At 42.8% G+C, this 15,709-nt stretch overlaps 1 protein-coding gene across 1 annotated transcript in view; it reads left to right on the top strand.

Moving 5' to 3' along the window:
- The window catches only part of npas1 (neuronal PAS domain protein 1), a 42,886-nt gene extending 27,177 nt beyond the window's left edge, over positions 1–15,709 (top strand). The window contains 8 exon segments of the mRNA XM_034700407.1: positions 457–531; positions 8,946–9,134; positions 9,310–9,422; positions 9,879–10,075; positions 10,270–10,376; positions 10,607–10,754; positions 12,284–12,396; positions 12,488–15,709. Of these exon segments, the coding sequence (XP_034556298.1) occupies positions 457–531; positions 8,946–9,134; positions 9,310–9,422; positions 9,879–10,075; positions 10,270–10,376; positions 10,607–10,754; positions 12,284–12,396; positions 12,488–13,581 (2,036 nt within the window). The 3' untranslated portion in view covers positions 13,582–15,709.

Below are 15,709 nucleotides of genomic sequence, written 5' to 3'. Positions count from 1 at the left end.
TTACCCATGTCTGTGTGTATGTTTGTTTGTGTGTTAGTGTGTGTGTGTGTGTGTGTGAGGCTGGGGTTCCAGGACGAGGCTTTGGATCTGAGTTTTATTACGGTGGATTAAAAACAGCTCTGGTCTTTAAGATCAGATTTTACATCGTCTTTGCTCAAATTTCATTCGTGTCTGATCCAGTGTGTGTTTGTCTATGTGTCAGATTTTCAAGTCTCTTCTTATATATGTGTGTGTGTTTGTGTGTGCGTGGACGTGTGTCTTGTGTGTGAATTGAGACAAGGGGCCGAGGGGTGACGGGTTGTTTGTTCTCCAGCTCATTGTAATTTGTTCGATACACACTAATTGCTCTAATTGTCTGTCTTGTTTCTGTTTGCTTTTATGTAGCATGGTGGGTGTGTGTGTGTGTGGTGTGTGTGTGTGTGTGTGGTGTGTGTGTGTGTTTTATGTGCACCGTCTCGGATGGCTTTGTGTTCGTGGTCAGCCATGAGGGACGCTTCCTTTACATCTCAGAGACAGTTTCTATCTACCTGGACTCTCACAGGTAAGACCACCTCATGTGCAAACACACACCCACACTTCTTCTCCTCTCTCACACACACATAACCTGACTAATCTTTGTATACAAGTGCATCTGCACCATGTGCCTCTCTTCTGCTTACGCTTTCATATCCCCTCCCAGGAGTGTGTGTGTGTGTGTGTGTGTTTGTGTTTGTGAGTGTGAATATCTTGACTGCACTCTTCGCGCTCATCTCTGGAGTGCGACTCTCTCGGAGCTGTGCCGCTCTCGCTCTACCTAGCTCTCCCGCCCTCTCTCTCTCTCCAGGTGTCACCTCTGTTGATTGCCTGTGGCCTCTTGTACTGTGAATGTTAAGTCCTGCCATTTTGCCCAGATGCATAAATAATAACAGTAATTACTGGCCCAGCAATCAAAGTGTCGCCCCAGCGCGCTGGCCTGTCTAGGGGAACAAATCGATAGGCATCTTAAAAGCCACATTGATTGTAGGGAGGGGGAAAAAACACCAAGGGGGATGGAAGATAGATAGAGACAGCCAGGGAGAGAAAGAGAGGGGGAGGAAAGGAGGGAGAGGTGTGATAAGAGAGAGATGTTTCCAAGTAAGAGGAATCGGTACAGCATTACTTAGGGTTACAATAACAGAAGTAATGGAGTGTTTCTGTATGTGGAAATTTTGCAGTGATTAACGGTTCCGCCCTCTGTGACTTTTAAAGATAAGTTTGGATTTTTCTACTCCATCTCCAGCCGCCTCTCACATTGACTACAAAAAGGATATAAGGATAGGAGGCAACATCCACAGTCCTTGTTTTGTGCTCAAATATTTTGTAAACACAGCAGAAAGTGAAGCTGGAATCTGCCAGAGTTAATTTATTAATATAATATTGGCGGTGCTTCTTTGCTGGGTAATGGTGGAGGTACACATCCTGGAGGCACCTTTTAAGTCTGTTTCCAGGGCATGGCAAGACCCTTATGTTGAGCACTTTTTATCCCTCGCTTGATTTATCTTACTTCTGAAGACTCGTCTTATTTTAAAGTCGAGTCTAGAAAGAGAAAGGCGACATGCACCCATGGGCCAAGGTCCAGAGTACAACAAGAGGCTGATGTGTCCGCACACAAGGACTTACCTATGTGCACGGGGTAAGTCTTGCACTGTTGGAATCAGTGCTGATTTCGTTCATGAACTCCTTCAAATGTTCACAGGAGCTTGCTTCATCAATACCACTAACTATATCTGAATTGTTGGCAACATAAGCCATGCCGGATGCCTTCCGGATGCTTTAAATCCGACATTGGCTTTCGTAAACACCAGTGCTCAGTGGACTCTTGGCAACTCCTGATACCTTTCGGATCTTACCCGGGAGAGTGAGCGGTCGTCCACTGTCTCCAGAGGGAACTCTGCTCACGTTCCCATCCATTGGTGCAAATTGAGCAACGTTCACCTAAATTTGAGCGCGTTAATTGAAGGCGTTCATTTTTGGCACATCACACACACTACTAATGGTTCATAACTCTTAAGGTGTTTTCTGTCCAGCAGACTTGAACAAATAAATATGTTTGGATCGGAACAACAACTCAACAGTTTCTAGGTTTTTCTATATGCAGGGACAAATACTGTACAATCAATGCATAAATGCACACTCAAGCATAGACACTTCAATATATAAGGCCAAAAAGATTAGAGATAATCAGCCAAAACAGAAAGATGTAGTGCTGGAATCCAGAAAACAGAACAAAAAGGAGAGACAGAGAGAAACGTAACGACCCAGACAGACAATTACAAGAGAGAAAGAAAACGGGGGGAGAGGAATGAGGGGGAGAAAGAGAGACAGTGGTACAGAGGAGCGAGAGAGTCTGAGTGTGTAAATAGAGTTTAAATGTGCAGTAGGAATGAAATTCGCCTTGGGATTGCCTAGGTAAACAAGACAGCCGAGGCTTTGGTGGAGATGCTAATAAAACAGAGCTGTTCTTATCAGCTGAGCAGATGGCCTAACCCATCACATCTCCTCAAACAGGGCCGCAGCCATCAGCATTCTAATGAAATTATTTATGATCGAAGATTACGCCCAAAACCTTGAACATACAACACCACGTTTACCTCTCTGAAAAGATGAGAGAGGGAGGGGAGGGCGGGGGGGGGGGTTTATGAGGAGAAAGAGAGACAACCTGAAAGGGCAGACGGAGTTAGGAGTCGAGGAGATGAGTTAGACGGATATGATAGGAAGTGTGAGGTGTGTTTATGGACACATAGGAGCAGAGATCTGAACCAAGGGTACTTTATTGATCCAACAGGAACTTACAACGTTACAGTTAGCTACTGTTTGAGTGAGAGAGAGACAAGAAACAGGAAAAGTTAAAGTTTAATCAAGACATCAAATCTAATAAAGTCCAAACTAAGAATAAGAAAAAAAACGTGATAAGGTAAATAATATAATATAATAAGAAAAGATATGTACTATGTTGTGGTTCTAAAGAGATGAGTAGCAGTGAGGATGAATTGCTTGCATGATAGTTTAAGTATTACACATTGCACCCGTATAGAATGTAATGCAAATTTAATGTCAGCTCTACTGCCTTTAATCAGGCTTGTCCCGTTCAGACTAAGATCTCATTTGCAAGGGAGACCTGGACAAAAGTAGTAGCGACACACAATTTTAACATTGAGCAAGCAAACTCATACAGTCCATTAAACAAACCCGATATTATGTTGCTGAAACATTTACATACAGGCAGCCTGGAGTCTCAAGATATCTCTCAAGATTGAAAACATTCAGGTTAACTGAGTTTTACAGTTTAATATCAGTCTGTTGATTGTTTTCAGCAGTTGGTGCTGAAACCTGTCAGTTTTCTTTCCAAGTTAATTTCCCAGTTCTGACTAAGAGAATAGCAAATTGCGCAATTTAAATGAATAAAGGTCAGAAATTCCATACTTCAAGTTAAAAAGGAAGAAAAAGTAGATTAAAATGTGCAATGGTGAAAAAAACCCACACAGTTTGAAACAATCTCAAACAGATATACATTGTCCATTTCCCAGGACTGCTTGCAGAGGTTGTCACATACAACTCGTCTCCATTATGGACAAGTAAAAAGGTGCACCCCGCTAGATTCTTTCTCACCTCAAAGGAGAAGCAGCACTTGTTGCATACCTTTACACGATCTTCTTGAAAAAGTGGTCATTATTTAAAACCCACAGCATTTAACCCATGTCTCTCAGAAATAAAGAAAAGTTTGTCTAGAACTGTTAGTGCAAGAAAAAGTCCACATAAAAAGGGCCTTACGTTTTGTCACTATTGTCACATACTGTAGTTTTTTCCAGTTTCAAAACCAGATGTTTTCACCAGCTTTAGTCCTGTTCATTGATAGTAAATGTCACTTCACTTCAGAATTGTAACACCTTAAATGCCAGGTTGTGCACAGTGCTACTTATCATTTTTATGTCACAACCTTAAAAACTACTGTGAAATGCAAGTAGTGCATTCTTTTGATGAGCACAGTCTTGGATATTTCAATGATCAGGCTGTGAAACTTTATTTTAAATTTCAATTAATAACTGCATTTCAATAGTTATTAGCAATGCATCACATTTTTAACTGCATGTTAAGCATTCCATTATCTTGCATTTCAAACAGTTTTTAAGTCCATATCAACAATGTAAAGACTGGTCACAACATGCTAAATTAAGGACCTAAGTCTATTTTTAGACTCAGTGTGTTATTTTTTAACAGTCTAATTTTTTTAAAACCCCATGTAACAAAACAAAATCCAAACTGCCATAAAAAATCTATAATTAACAATTCATTTTTTTTACCAGCATCATTTCATAAGCACCAAATAACTATTTATTTTCCTTTAAAGATATCCATTCAGTTTCTTGGCATTCTATTGTAACACATTTTCTTATGGTTTTCATTTTTCTTTTCTTTTTAATATTAATTGGTTATGAGAGCATGAGTAACAGATAGGTTGTTGCAAAAATTATATTGCATGTCAAAGCAGTAGGAATGTTGCAGAAGTATCAGATCCAAATGTACACAAAAGGAGAGAGCGGAAGAGGTGGGAGGCAGAGGACAAAAACACTTGGACATAGTTTGTTGGCTGAGAGTGGAGGCGGTCACAGGGGAGAGAGGAAGGACAGACAAACAACGATGTTCGGAGTGAAAAAGTGTAACTGGTGGTTTGTTTTAGAGGGCATGTCACCCCTGTGGACCGTCTCCTGTCCCCCCCACCAGTCTGACCCCTCTGCCCCTGGCTTACACCCTGGGCTGCTCCCCTGACAGGGGGGTTGCTTAGCCGGCTTAGCCCGGGTCAGGCACCTTGACCAAGGGCACAGCCCGCCGCCCACTCCCCTGGCGCCTCCAGGTATTATTTTTCTTCTCACCAGGTCTCCAGGCTGGAAGCAAGGGGGATAAACCTGGGAATGCCACATAGAGGATGAAAGGATGGACGGAGTGGAAGATGTAGGAGAGGGAGGGGAGACAAAGGAGGAGATGAAGAATTGGAGGGAGGAGAGACGGAAAGGATGGAGAAATAAGAGCACAGGCCGGGAGGAGAGGGAGAAGGGATAAATGGGGTAAAGAGAAGGGAGGAAGGATGGTAGATTAAGGGAGGAGAGAATTGATCTGGGAATGGTTAGTATGCAGCCCCCACTCCCCCTCCCACCCCCCTCACCCTCTCCCCCCTCCCATCCTCTCTCCTCCCATCAGTCAGTGAGGGCTGAGGGCTGAGAGTGTGTTGTGGACCACTGCCCGGATGCCTCATACATATTAAAGCCCCCTGCTATTATTTATATCATGTCTCTCCTTCCCCTGCTTGCTGCCCTCCCCCACCCCACCCTCACCCATCCCCACAAAACTGCCATACATACATCCACATGGTTTCCACACACACACACACACACACACACATACACACACACACACACACACACACACACACAGGTTCATGCAGATGCACCGGCAGACAACTCCTCACACAAACAATGACACACAATGACGCGTGGAGACACAAAAACAGACAGTCTAGTCACATACGCAGAGAAACAGAGGAGCGCCGTGTGCTTGCATACACACACACTCACACACACACACTCTGAGAGATTTGAATGATCTCAATCCCTCCTCACGTCTCCCCTCGCGCCACATTCTATACCTGTTTTTATGTCTGAGCCTGACTCATCCCCTCAATCGCTCCGTCTCTTTCTCATCTGCTCATTTCTGTCTGATCTTTTTTCAATCCCTCCCCTCTGCCTGTGATGGAGTGATATTATTCGGATAGGTCTTAAGCCCGCTAAAGCCCATAAGGACCCGTTTGTCTCTCAACCTTGTTTTCCAAAACCACAGGGCCTGGGGATTGTGTCTGTTTCAGATGGGCCGGACCTCTGTTCTGAGCAGAGGTACGTTTAGACTGTGTTTAAGAAACGACAGGAAGTCCCCACGCAGAAGAAGAAGCACTATTCATGATAGATAGATAGATAGATAGATAGATAGATAGATAGATAGATAGATAGATAGATAGATAGATAGAACAACTAAACCCTGCCAATTTACGCATCAAACATCCATCCTCTTGATGCATACATGCAAACTCTTAATCTTTTAAACATTAATGAATGAGTCAGTTTGATATCTGAATCAAATAAGTTCTGCAGAATAAACCACCACCTTGTAAATACACTGATGACATCATGTCTGCACAGCAAAAAGAAGAGGGATCCAAAAAAAGGAGAAAAAACACTTATTCAGGGTGCTGTGAAGATATCCGTGTTATTGCAGAGGATATTTATCATATTTGCATATTGCATACGTATTCCATGTTTTCAAAGAACCCTCACCAAAGATCTAGTTGCTAAGACTAACAGCACTATTTTTCCTCTTTGACTTGTAACTGACCAAGTTGTGTTGCTGATGCTGCTATGTTTAATTACTACAGTATATTAACCATCAAGACAGCCCTTAAACTAAGTCATGTGGCTTAATCTGTACTTTTATTATATAATATATGAAATGACAATGTGACGCTACTAAAGTGGTCACATAAATTAATGAACTTACAGAGATCCATCATCCAAATCGTTACTCTCTCTCAGGTGTACATAGCTTAACTCTCAGTTTGAGCTCATTGTTTTGTCCTCCAGTGCTCAGCTTCTGTTTTGGTTCACTTATTTTCCTTATATAGCTGTCAACCACATCAACAAGCAGCTAATTTAGAAAAATTTAAACTTTTAAAGCAGCCTTAACCATCTGTTCTACACCAACATCAGAGCAACTGGATGTTTCCCTGAGGAGTTGGTAGGGACCAAAAACTGAGCAAAAAAAGGGAGTAAAATTTGCACTTGAATTCATAAGTTTGCCAAAGATATGAATTCAGTTGAATGATTGTGTTGCTTTCCATTTGCTGGATAATTAAGATGTCATTTGCAGTTGAATTGTTTCAAAGTTTGCCAAATTAGCAAAACATGCTTGTGAAAAACCGAACTAGGGAAGAGCCCTGCATCAGGAAAAGGACAAGGAAAAAATAAACGGTTAACCCTTACATTTTTATAAAAACGTATGTGTCCGACAACCGATTTCCCACCATCAACTTCTACAAAAATATTACACTACTAGCTGCTACCTGACTTTGCCTTGTCACTGTGGCTACAACATTTACAGCTTTCACAGCCTGTAGCCTAATGGTCACTTGTGTGTTTATACTGTAGTACTGGTGCTATTGCTGCTTCTATGTCATGTTGAAATAATCACAGCATAAATCCTCAACTGTTCCATTTGTGTTGCCTTGCTAGTAGAACTGCGTAAGTGTTTGCAGATTTGTTGTTTCAGGTAGTTGTAAAGTCTCTATTGTGATCACTCAGCTGCTCTGGTGTGGACTTCAAAAATTCATGTGCACTGGAGTCGGAGCATTCCACAGACCATATAAATGTTGAGTTTGCCATTTTCAACAGCAAACAAAGATAAAAGTTACATCCCATGTCAAGAGTAATCCTTCCTTATGCAAGCAGACATCCTACGATCCTTATTTAGCTGAAGCTAACAACTCAACAAATGGGGTTAGCTACAGTCACACTTTATTACCCTGGATTTGTACCGAACAGGAAAAAGTGAGACTTACTAATTTATTTAACCAGAGACTCTACTTGAGAGTAGAATGTCTATAATTTATATTTCATGGTGTTGTTAAACTTGGATATGCATTTTGAAAAGTTTCAAAGTTACATTATGCCCCCTTTGTTCAGATTTCAATTGATGAGATCTGTAAAACTTGAAGATCAGACAAAAAATATATTTGAGGCTTTAAGATTCTTTAACAGAAACCAATAGATGTATGAATGTATTTAAGTTCTGTTGTTAAAACCCTTTATATCTTAGTAAGAATGGAAAGTACTGGTTCCTCTTAAATGTAGTGTGTGATAAAGTTTGTATTACAGGTGGCACAATTATAATAAAACAGGACATCGCCATAGAGATAACGCTCTGCTTGTTTCAGAATAAAATCCTCTATCCCTTCTTTTATCCTCCCTCACTTTGTCGGGGTTCCCTCCATCGTTTCCCCTCTCACTTCACTCATCTTCCACGGCTCCCACCTTCCACTGTCTTTCCCACTACCTTCCTCCTCCCGGCTGTGATGTCCTTGAGGGCCTGCTGAAGCTCCCATAAAGCCCGCAGTAAATGGCTCTAATCCGGTAATAAATGGCCGTGTCCTACAGACAAGGGTGTGAGGCTGCTGCAGCCACGGCTTTATCAGATGGAATAGTATTGGCACACACACACACACACACACACACACACAAACACACACACACATTTACAGATGTAATAGAAGCTGCATACATGTGTGTCAGCCCTCTCTCTCTCTCTCTCTCTCTCTCTTTCTCCCTCACACACTCATTTATACAGCTTCAGATGGAATCACATCTGCTCCGATTGTGCTGCTTTTATGGATGCCGTGCATGAGCAGCGCGACGATTACCTTTAAATGATTAGAAATGCGACTATGATGCATTATGATGATAGGATCATATAGAGCTGTATGAGCTGTTGCATTGCTCTTTATGCCTGCTGGGATGGACTGTAACTGAATGAAGGAGCAGGGAGGGAAGAGGGGAAGAAGAAGAATAGTAATGTGACCTTTGGAGATACTTGGAGTTCACCTGTTTTTAATCAGCAAATACAATTGATTTTTATCTCCCCTGGTTTTATTTGTGTAATACTGTAGTCACTTGCTCCTCTGAGACTGGACTTTAATGTATGTGAATGTGTGCGTGTGTGAGTGTGCGTGTGTGTGTTGGAATGTCTTACAACCTCCACTCTCCTTGTTGAGTTGTAACCCAGAGCAGTGCTTTCATTTTCCTGTCATAACGTATATTGATTTTTTTTCCAAGTGTGTATGTGGGTGTGTGTGTGTTTGTGCCCCAAGCCTGTGTTTTTGATCAGTGGGTGTGTTTCTCTTCAGGTGGAGCTGACCGGCAGCAGTGTGTTTGACTACATCCATCCGGCAGACCACGTGGAAATGGCCGAGCGGCTGGGGATCAAGCCACACTTGAGGGCGGAGGCCGGCTGTCATATGGCCCCTGAGAGTGCTTCCAGCTCTGCATCCACCTCCTCTCTGGCTGGTACACCTGAACCTGGTACTGCTTATATCATCTCATCATTGTAGAGAGAGAACACTAACAGAAATAACAGGATAAAAGAAGACGGGTTTTCTTACATTCACTCAACTTAATTTGCATCATCACAACACAAAAACACAGTCGATTAAGTTTAAAATTGTGGATTTCTTTCTTCTTTTTTCATCCTCAACAGCTCCATCAAGTCCTCATTCTCCTTCCGATGAATCTCCCGACCGTGGGTTCTTCATCCGCATGAAGTCCACACTCACCAAAAGAGGCCTGCACGTCAAGTCTTCTGGATACAAGGTACAGGCGTCAGGAGGAATAAGTGATCCTAATTGAAAAACATGCCTTGTACTGCGCTCCTATTTACCTGCCTGTTGTGGGGACGGTGAAATAACAAGCAGAGCTCTGTCATTTTGTTTTGCACATCCAGGGTTTCATAGCTCTGTCAACTTGGTCGTTTTCGGTGTGTTTTATGACTCTGACCTTATTTCACACTGGACCGCTGCACATAACAGTTTACTGCGCTGACTGCTGTAATACCTGCTGCTGCATTCTTTAGCTTTGAATCGAACTCTGTGTTGTGTTCCTGTTAAATGTTTATAGTTCAATGTTACAATTCTAAGTTAGGTTTGTTGTTCCTGTTTTCTACTCCCATGGATTTTGCAACCTATAAATGAAATCAAAGTTAGCTTCGTTTTCTCTGTCGGAACCGTTTTGTGTAACAGAAACACTTAAATCGTTTTGTTTGTTTGTCAGGTGATCCATGTGACAGGACGTATCCGCTGCCGCCCCGCACTAGTGCCAGGCTCAACGCGCTCCGTGCGTCGACCACTGGGTTTGGTCGCCTTGGCACACACACTCCCACCCACCTCGCTTAACGAAGTCCGCATGGAGAGCCAGATGTTTGTCTTCAGAGTGAACATGGACCTACAGGTCACATACTGTGAGAACAGGTAAGGACTGTACAGGCGTTAAATACATACAAATGAACGTTTGTGCATCATTTCAAAAAATGTGTGTTTAAGTGCTACCAAATGTTTTTTCATGAGTTGTTGGCAGCAGTTTCACTGCCAGGTGGTGGTTTCAGAAGACACATCTGCTTCTGTTCATTACGAATGTGTTAATTTGTTGTTGTGTTTCTGTACAGGATCTCAGAGTATATGGATCTGACCCCGGCAGAGGTGGTGGGACATACCTGTTACCATTTTATTCATGTAGAGGATCTGGAAAACCTCCGGCAGAGCCATGAGGACTGTGAGTCAGAATCCATGTGCATGTGTGATGTAGTGACTTCATCTTACCAGTCCCTTAATTGTTCACAATGTGTTAACTTCAAGCTCTTGATGGATCAGGGAGAGCCTGTTGAGACCTATTGAAGACTTGTTGTGATTGGCGCCCTCTTCTGTCTTCTTCCTGTACTGCCCATCTAATACCAGCCTCCTTCTTCTCTGTCTTTCTCCTCATCTCCACCCATCTCCTCCCAGTGCTGCGAAAAGGCCAAGTGGTGACAGGCTACTACCGCTGGCTCCAGAGGAGAGGAGGCTACCTGTGGATCCAGTCCACTGCCACCGTCTCCATCAATCACAAAGCCCCCCACGAACGCAACGTCATCTGGGTCAACTACGTCCTGAGGTCAGTAAAAAAGCAGAGCGGAGCGGCACTTTTTTCTTTTTTTAAACTGCAGGACTGCTGATATGAAGCGAGTTTAGACACGCAGGCACCATGCTGTGTACAGAGATCCTTTGAAGGGATTGATGATGAAATACAGATGGATTATTGGAGGAGTTTCTCCCTCTGACATGTGAGAAAAGTGATGAGGATACTTCTAAAATAGTTATATCAAAGCAGAGCACATCATCACTAAATGTGAAAACTAAAAGTTCATCGTTATTTAAAATGTTGTGTGTAAATATTAAAGACTAAACTAGATTTTTATACATAATTAAAAGATGAACAAAATTGGAATTATCTGTAGTGATCTTCTGTTTTACAGATGTTGGGTTAATTAAAGATTTTCCATAAAAGGATGATTAGAAAGATAATTACAGTGACCGATACAACACAGAGTCTTTGCAGTTGACTCGTACAACACAACCTGAATTAAAAAGTCCTAGATTTAATGATAGACAACCAAATACGTTTTAATTTTTCGATGAATTCTTCTTCTCTTTTAATCACATTTTTCTATTTCTCTAAGATTAAACAACGTTCTTTAAACATCACTCCTCTTGCAGGGTGTGAAGTTATTTTTCAGCTTACCTCCTCACTTTTTAATAACATTTCTTTTAATACTGCAGTCATGATTCTTTTATAAGTGTGGTTTGAAAAATGTAAAGCAAAGGTAAAGATTCTGCACCATGGTTCCTGTTGAAGTCGAAGGTACTTTAAAAATGCACTTTGACTTTTTTTCCTAAGGCCTTTTTTATTCACCTAACAGACACAACAACTGCAGTAACCTTGACAAAATATGCTTTTCCTGAATTCCCCCTCTTGTATCCATCCAAACACTGATGCAAATGTACTCATCGTACAAACACACTCACACGCACACACACATACACACACCACACAAACAGCTCATAACAAAACTACGTGCGCAGCGACAGAGCATTGAGACAAAAACAAGAGGAGTAGGCTGAATTTCAATGCTAATTGGACCGAAGCTATATAATTACAACAAATGGATGTCAGAATTTTGGGGCTGAATGGTGTTTTAGTTAATTAGTGCTGTAATTACAAGAGCTCATTAACTTCTCCAGCAGCCTCCTCCTTGTCTGAGCTTAACTGTGTATAGGTGGGCTGCTGAGTGGAGCGCAGAGTGTGTGTTTCGTTTCAGTCTGTTTTCGAGGGCGGGGTCTGCCTGTCTGTCTACGCTCATGTCAGTGGTGCTGTATGAGTGAGGACTGTTTGTGGAGTGTGTGTGTGTGTGTGTGTGTCTGTGCGTGTGTGTTAGCTGAAGGTTAGAAGGGTGTGAGGCAGTTTGGCTATTGGAGGTTGTTATTAGGCTGATTATATGTTGTTTCCATTCGAAGTATTCACTCAATCAGCACAGCACAAGTGTTTTTTTCTAAGCTGTAAGTGGTTTGAAGTGGTAGATGATCATTTTTAACACCTTTTTTTCCCTCTTTCTCCTTTTTCCATTTTCACATCTATCAATCCAGTCGAACAGAGTTGCCCGACACTCCCCTGGATATCCTGCAGCTACCAGAGAATGTAAGAGCAGAGCGACTCAGAGTTAGCTCCTCCCCCGCTGCCAGCTCCCCACAGGCCCGAGGTGAGACGCTACACACACATGACAGAGCTCGCTGACACGTACACACACCTGTCTATATCTTTACTTATGATAAAAACTTCCGTCCTCTCAGGCTCGCAGTCGACAAAGAGCTCAGCGGGGAAGAGTGACCCTGACACTAAAGGTAGAGAGAAATTCTCAGCCTCCACCATCCAATCAGAGGACAGAAGGAAGCGCCTGCTGAGGTCCGAGCCCGAAGGCGCTCCTCCAGAAACCCGCCGCAGGATGGAGGAGCTCTGTCACGTGGAGGAGAGCGTCTCAGCATCTTCTGACCTGGCCAGCGAGAGTGAGGGGGAGGAAGAGGAAGAGACAGAGTGGGACCAAGGGGGAGACAGTGACAGATTGAAACAGGAAGACATCAGCAGGAGAGGAGGTAAACAGAGCAGAGGGGGAGGAGGAGACACCCCAACTCGAGGCGGGGAGAGGGGGGGCCGGGCGCACAACGGCCGGGCTGTGATCCAGCAGCTAAAGAGCGTAGTGACCCCGTCTACTCTGCCAGGAAGCCCCAGCATCAAGACTGAACACGAAGCCCTGACCACCGGGGGGCGCTGGGGGTCACACACACAAACCACCGCCTCACACACACACAGCACACAGCCCTCCCACGCACACACACCCTCCAGCAGCCTCAACGGGGACAGCCCAACCACCCCGATCCCTGACTCTTCCTCTAGCAGTGAGGCTCCTCCAAAAGGCCTCTTCACTCCCCCCTCCCCGGCTCTGTCACCAGCCATGTCTGTGTCCTCCCCTCTCCCCCGTGACGACAGGGTGGTGTCAGGTGCGATCAGTCGGAGCAGCGGTGGAGTAGGTAACCCTGACTTTGAGCTGCTGCAGAGACTGGCTGCAGGTGGCGCAGCGAGTCGGGTCCTCTTCCACCCCCTTGCCCTCGGCCCTCAGGGCCCCCAGAGCCTCTACGCTCCCAGCACCATCCGCTATGCTCCGCCTGAGCTGCCCCCCTCGCACCACCACAGCACGGGACACGGCGAGGGCCTGCAGCTACGCTCGGACCACCACAAGGGACCCCCGCCGGCCTTCTTCCCCCACCTGCAGCGGTTGGCTGGCCTGCCACCCTTCAGCGGTTTCTCCCCGTCTGACAACCCATTCTCCTCCGGCCTGCCCTTCTGTATGAACGGACTGAGGGGGGCTGCGGGCTCAGAGGAGGACTGAGACTTGAAAAATGAAGGACAGAGCAGAGCGGAGTGACAGACCAGAAAGAGAGACAGTGAAAAGGGCAGCAGAGAACAGAAGTGGCAGGACATTAAGCCTCTGAGGACGTTACTAATTGGACGATGAGTTGAATAACTGCGATCTAAAATCTGTGACAAGACGCTGCCACGGGGAATTATTGTGTCAGTGACTCTGCGACAAAACACAACATGGGAACTTTTGACGCGATGTCCCTGCAGACTTTTCGTCTTTACAACAATAATGAACTCTGCTCTGTGTCTTTCTCTCGATAACTGTGTTCCTGTGTCTCTTCCACTCAGAGAAGCCATATTGTACATAGAGACAAAACCATAAAGACCCTCAGCTCACATCCTCCTCACTGTCACCCAGATTAACAAAATTAACCCTAAAGCCAGTAGAGAAAGAGAGAGGGATGGACACTCGTCTGTAGGAATGACAGTAACTTTGGGATATGAATTTTTATTATTGCAGTATTATAAAAATCACCTCTGACACAGGTGATTATAGGGTTTACCTTAAAATAGATGGAGACAGCCCTCCGGTGTTTTTTATTGAGATTTAAAATGATAATTAAAAAAACACAAGTATTCATCAGTCAGCCATACTTAAAGCACACTATTGGGACAAAAATATGAATAAAGTAGTCCCAGACATTCCATTATGTATAAGGGAAGAAAATGCAATGCAGACAGGACGTTATTTCTGTTGTTTGATTTAGGGAGATCATTGGTTTAACTGAGTATTAATTATAGTATATTCTGTATGATGCTGCGGTTGAGTTTGTGTATGAAAGCCATATTCTTGTTTTATATTTTGAAGTGTTTATTGCTGTTATTACCAGATAATACAGAAGGAAGAATTGTGCGATAGACAGAGGGGATCACTTTGTTTACTGGATGTAAAATATCATCCAAATACCTTTTTTATTATTCTCCATAAAAGACATTTTTGAAGAATGTCCTTTTTTTGGAGGGAAAATGTTGGACAGATGTTTTTTTTTTATCATTATAACCTGTGTTTTTTCTGAGCACTTACTGAAATTAGTTCTGTTCTGAACTCAAAGCACTATATCACTTAACACTGACTGTGTGATCCTGTTAAAACAGAAAACAATGCAAGAGTGGTCACTAATACGATGGTGTGACCACTGTGAAAAAGGGAAGGGATACATAAACAGACCAGGGACTGGTCACTAAAAGACGACCATAAGAGGTCAATAAAAAACTGAATTATTCTGAGGGTTTCATTTCAGGTTGGTCTACTTCTAAATGAAAATAATGGAACTATTAAACACTTTTGCATTTCTGAGAATTAATTTTATGACTGTAGAAAATAAAAACAAAACAAATTTTACAGGAAAAAAACACTTTTTTTCTCTCTGGGTTGAATTCTTACAAAAAACACCTAAACTAAAAAATGCGGTATTCTGAAATGGGAACGCTTTTTTTTCTGTTTTAAAAAATGTTTGCATCACACAGTGAAATACATTTGAAGAAAATGATGAAAAATTAATTTTTTTCCATAATAATTAGCCATAATTACTCGTCAGAAAATTCTCTTGGACAGCACTTTGGAATAAAGTCATTCAAACTGATCTATTGTGGAATCAAAATAAATTTCTATAATATGTTGAAAAGTCTTTGAAATGATCCCCCACTGTAATTAAGTTGTTTTTACCTACATTTTTTTAATCCAAATTGAGATGATGGTCGACTGCCTGACTTTAAAGATCTGAAATCTCTCATGTTTTGATTTTTGATTTCAAACTAAGAGTTTAAAAAAAGCATTTATCATTTTTTCAGCTCCGATGTGCACTACACACCCATACAAATATGTGTGAGTGAGCGAGCGAGCGCACACATTCTCGGGTGTTTAATGGTATAACTCGTGTGTATGACTGTATGTGTGTGTGTGTGCAAGAATGATTTTCCTTTTTTTTTGATTGAATTAAATATCTAACCCCTTGCCCATCACTGTGAAGCTAACATTATCCTCCATCTTTGTGAATACTTCACCAACTCATGAAATAAAATGAACAAATGTAAAAAGAAACAGTGATACAGATGACGATAACAATAAAATATTCCAGTAGAGGAGCACAACTCAA

This window comes from Notolabrus celidotus, chromosome 14, assembly GCF_009762535.1.
Source record: "Notolabrus celidotus isolate fNotCel1 chromosome 14, fNotCel1.pri, whole genome shotgun sequence".
NCBI lineage: Eukaryota > Metazoa > Chordata > Actinopteri > Labriformes > Labridae > Notolabrus > Notolabrus celidotus.
The sequence above is the reverse complement of the archived record's forward strand: the minus strand, read 5'-3'. Positions and strand labels throughout refer to the sequence as shown.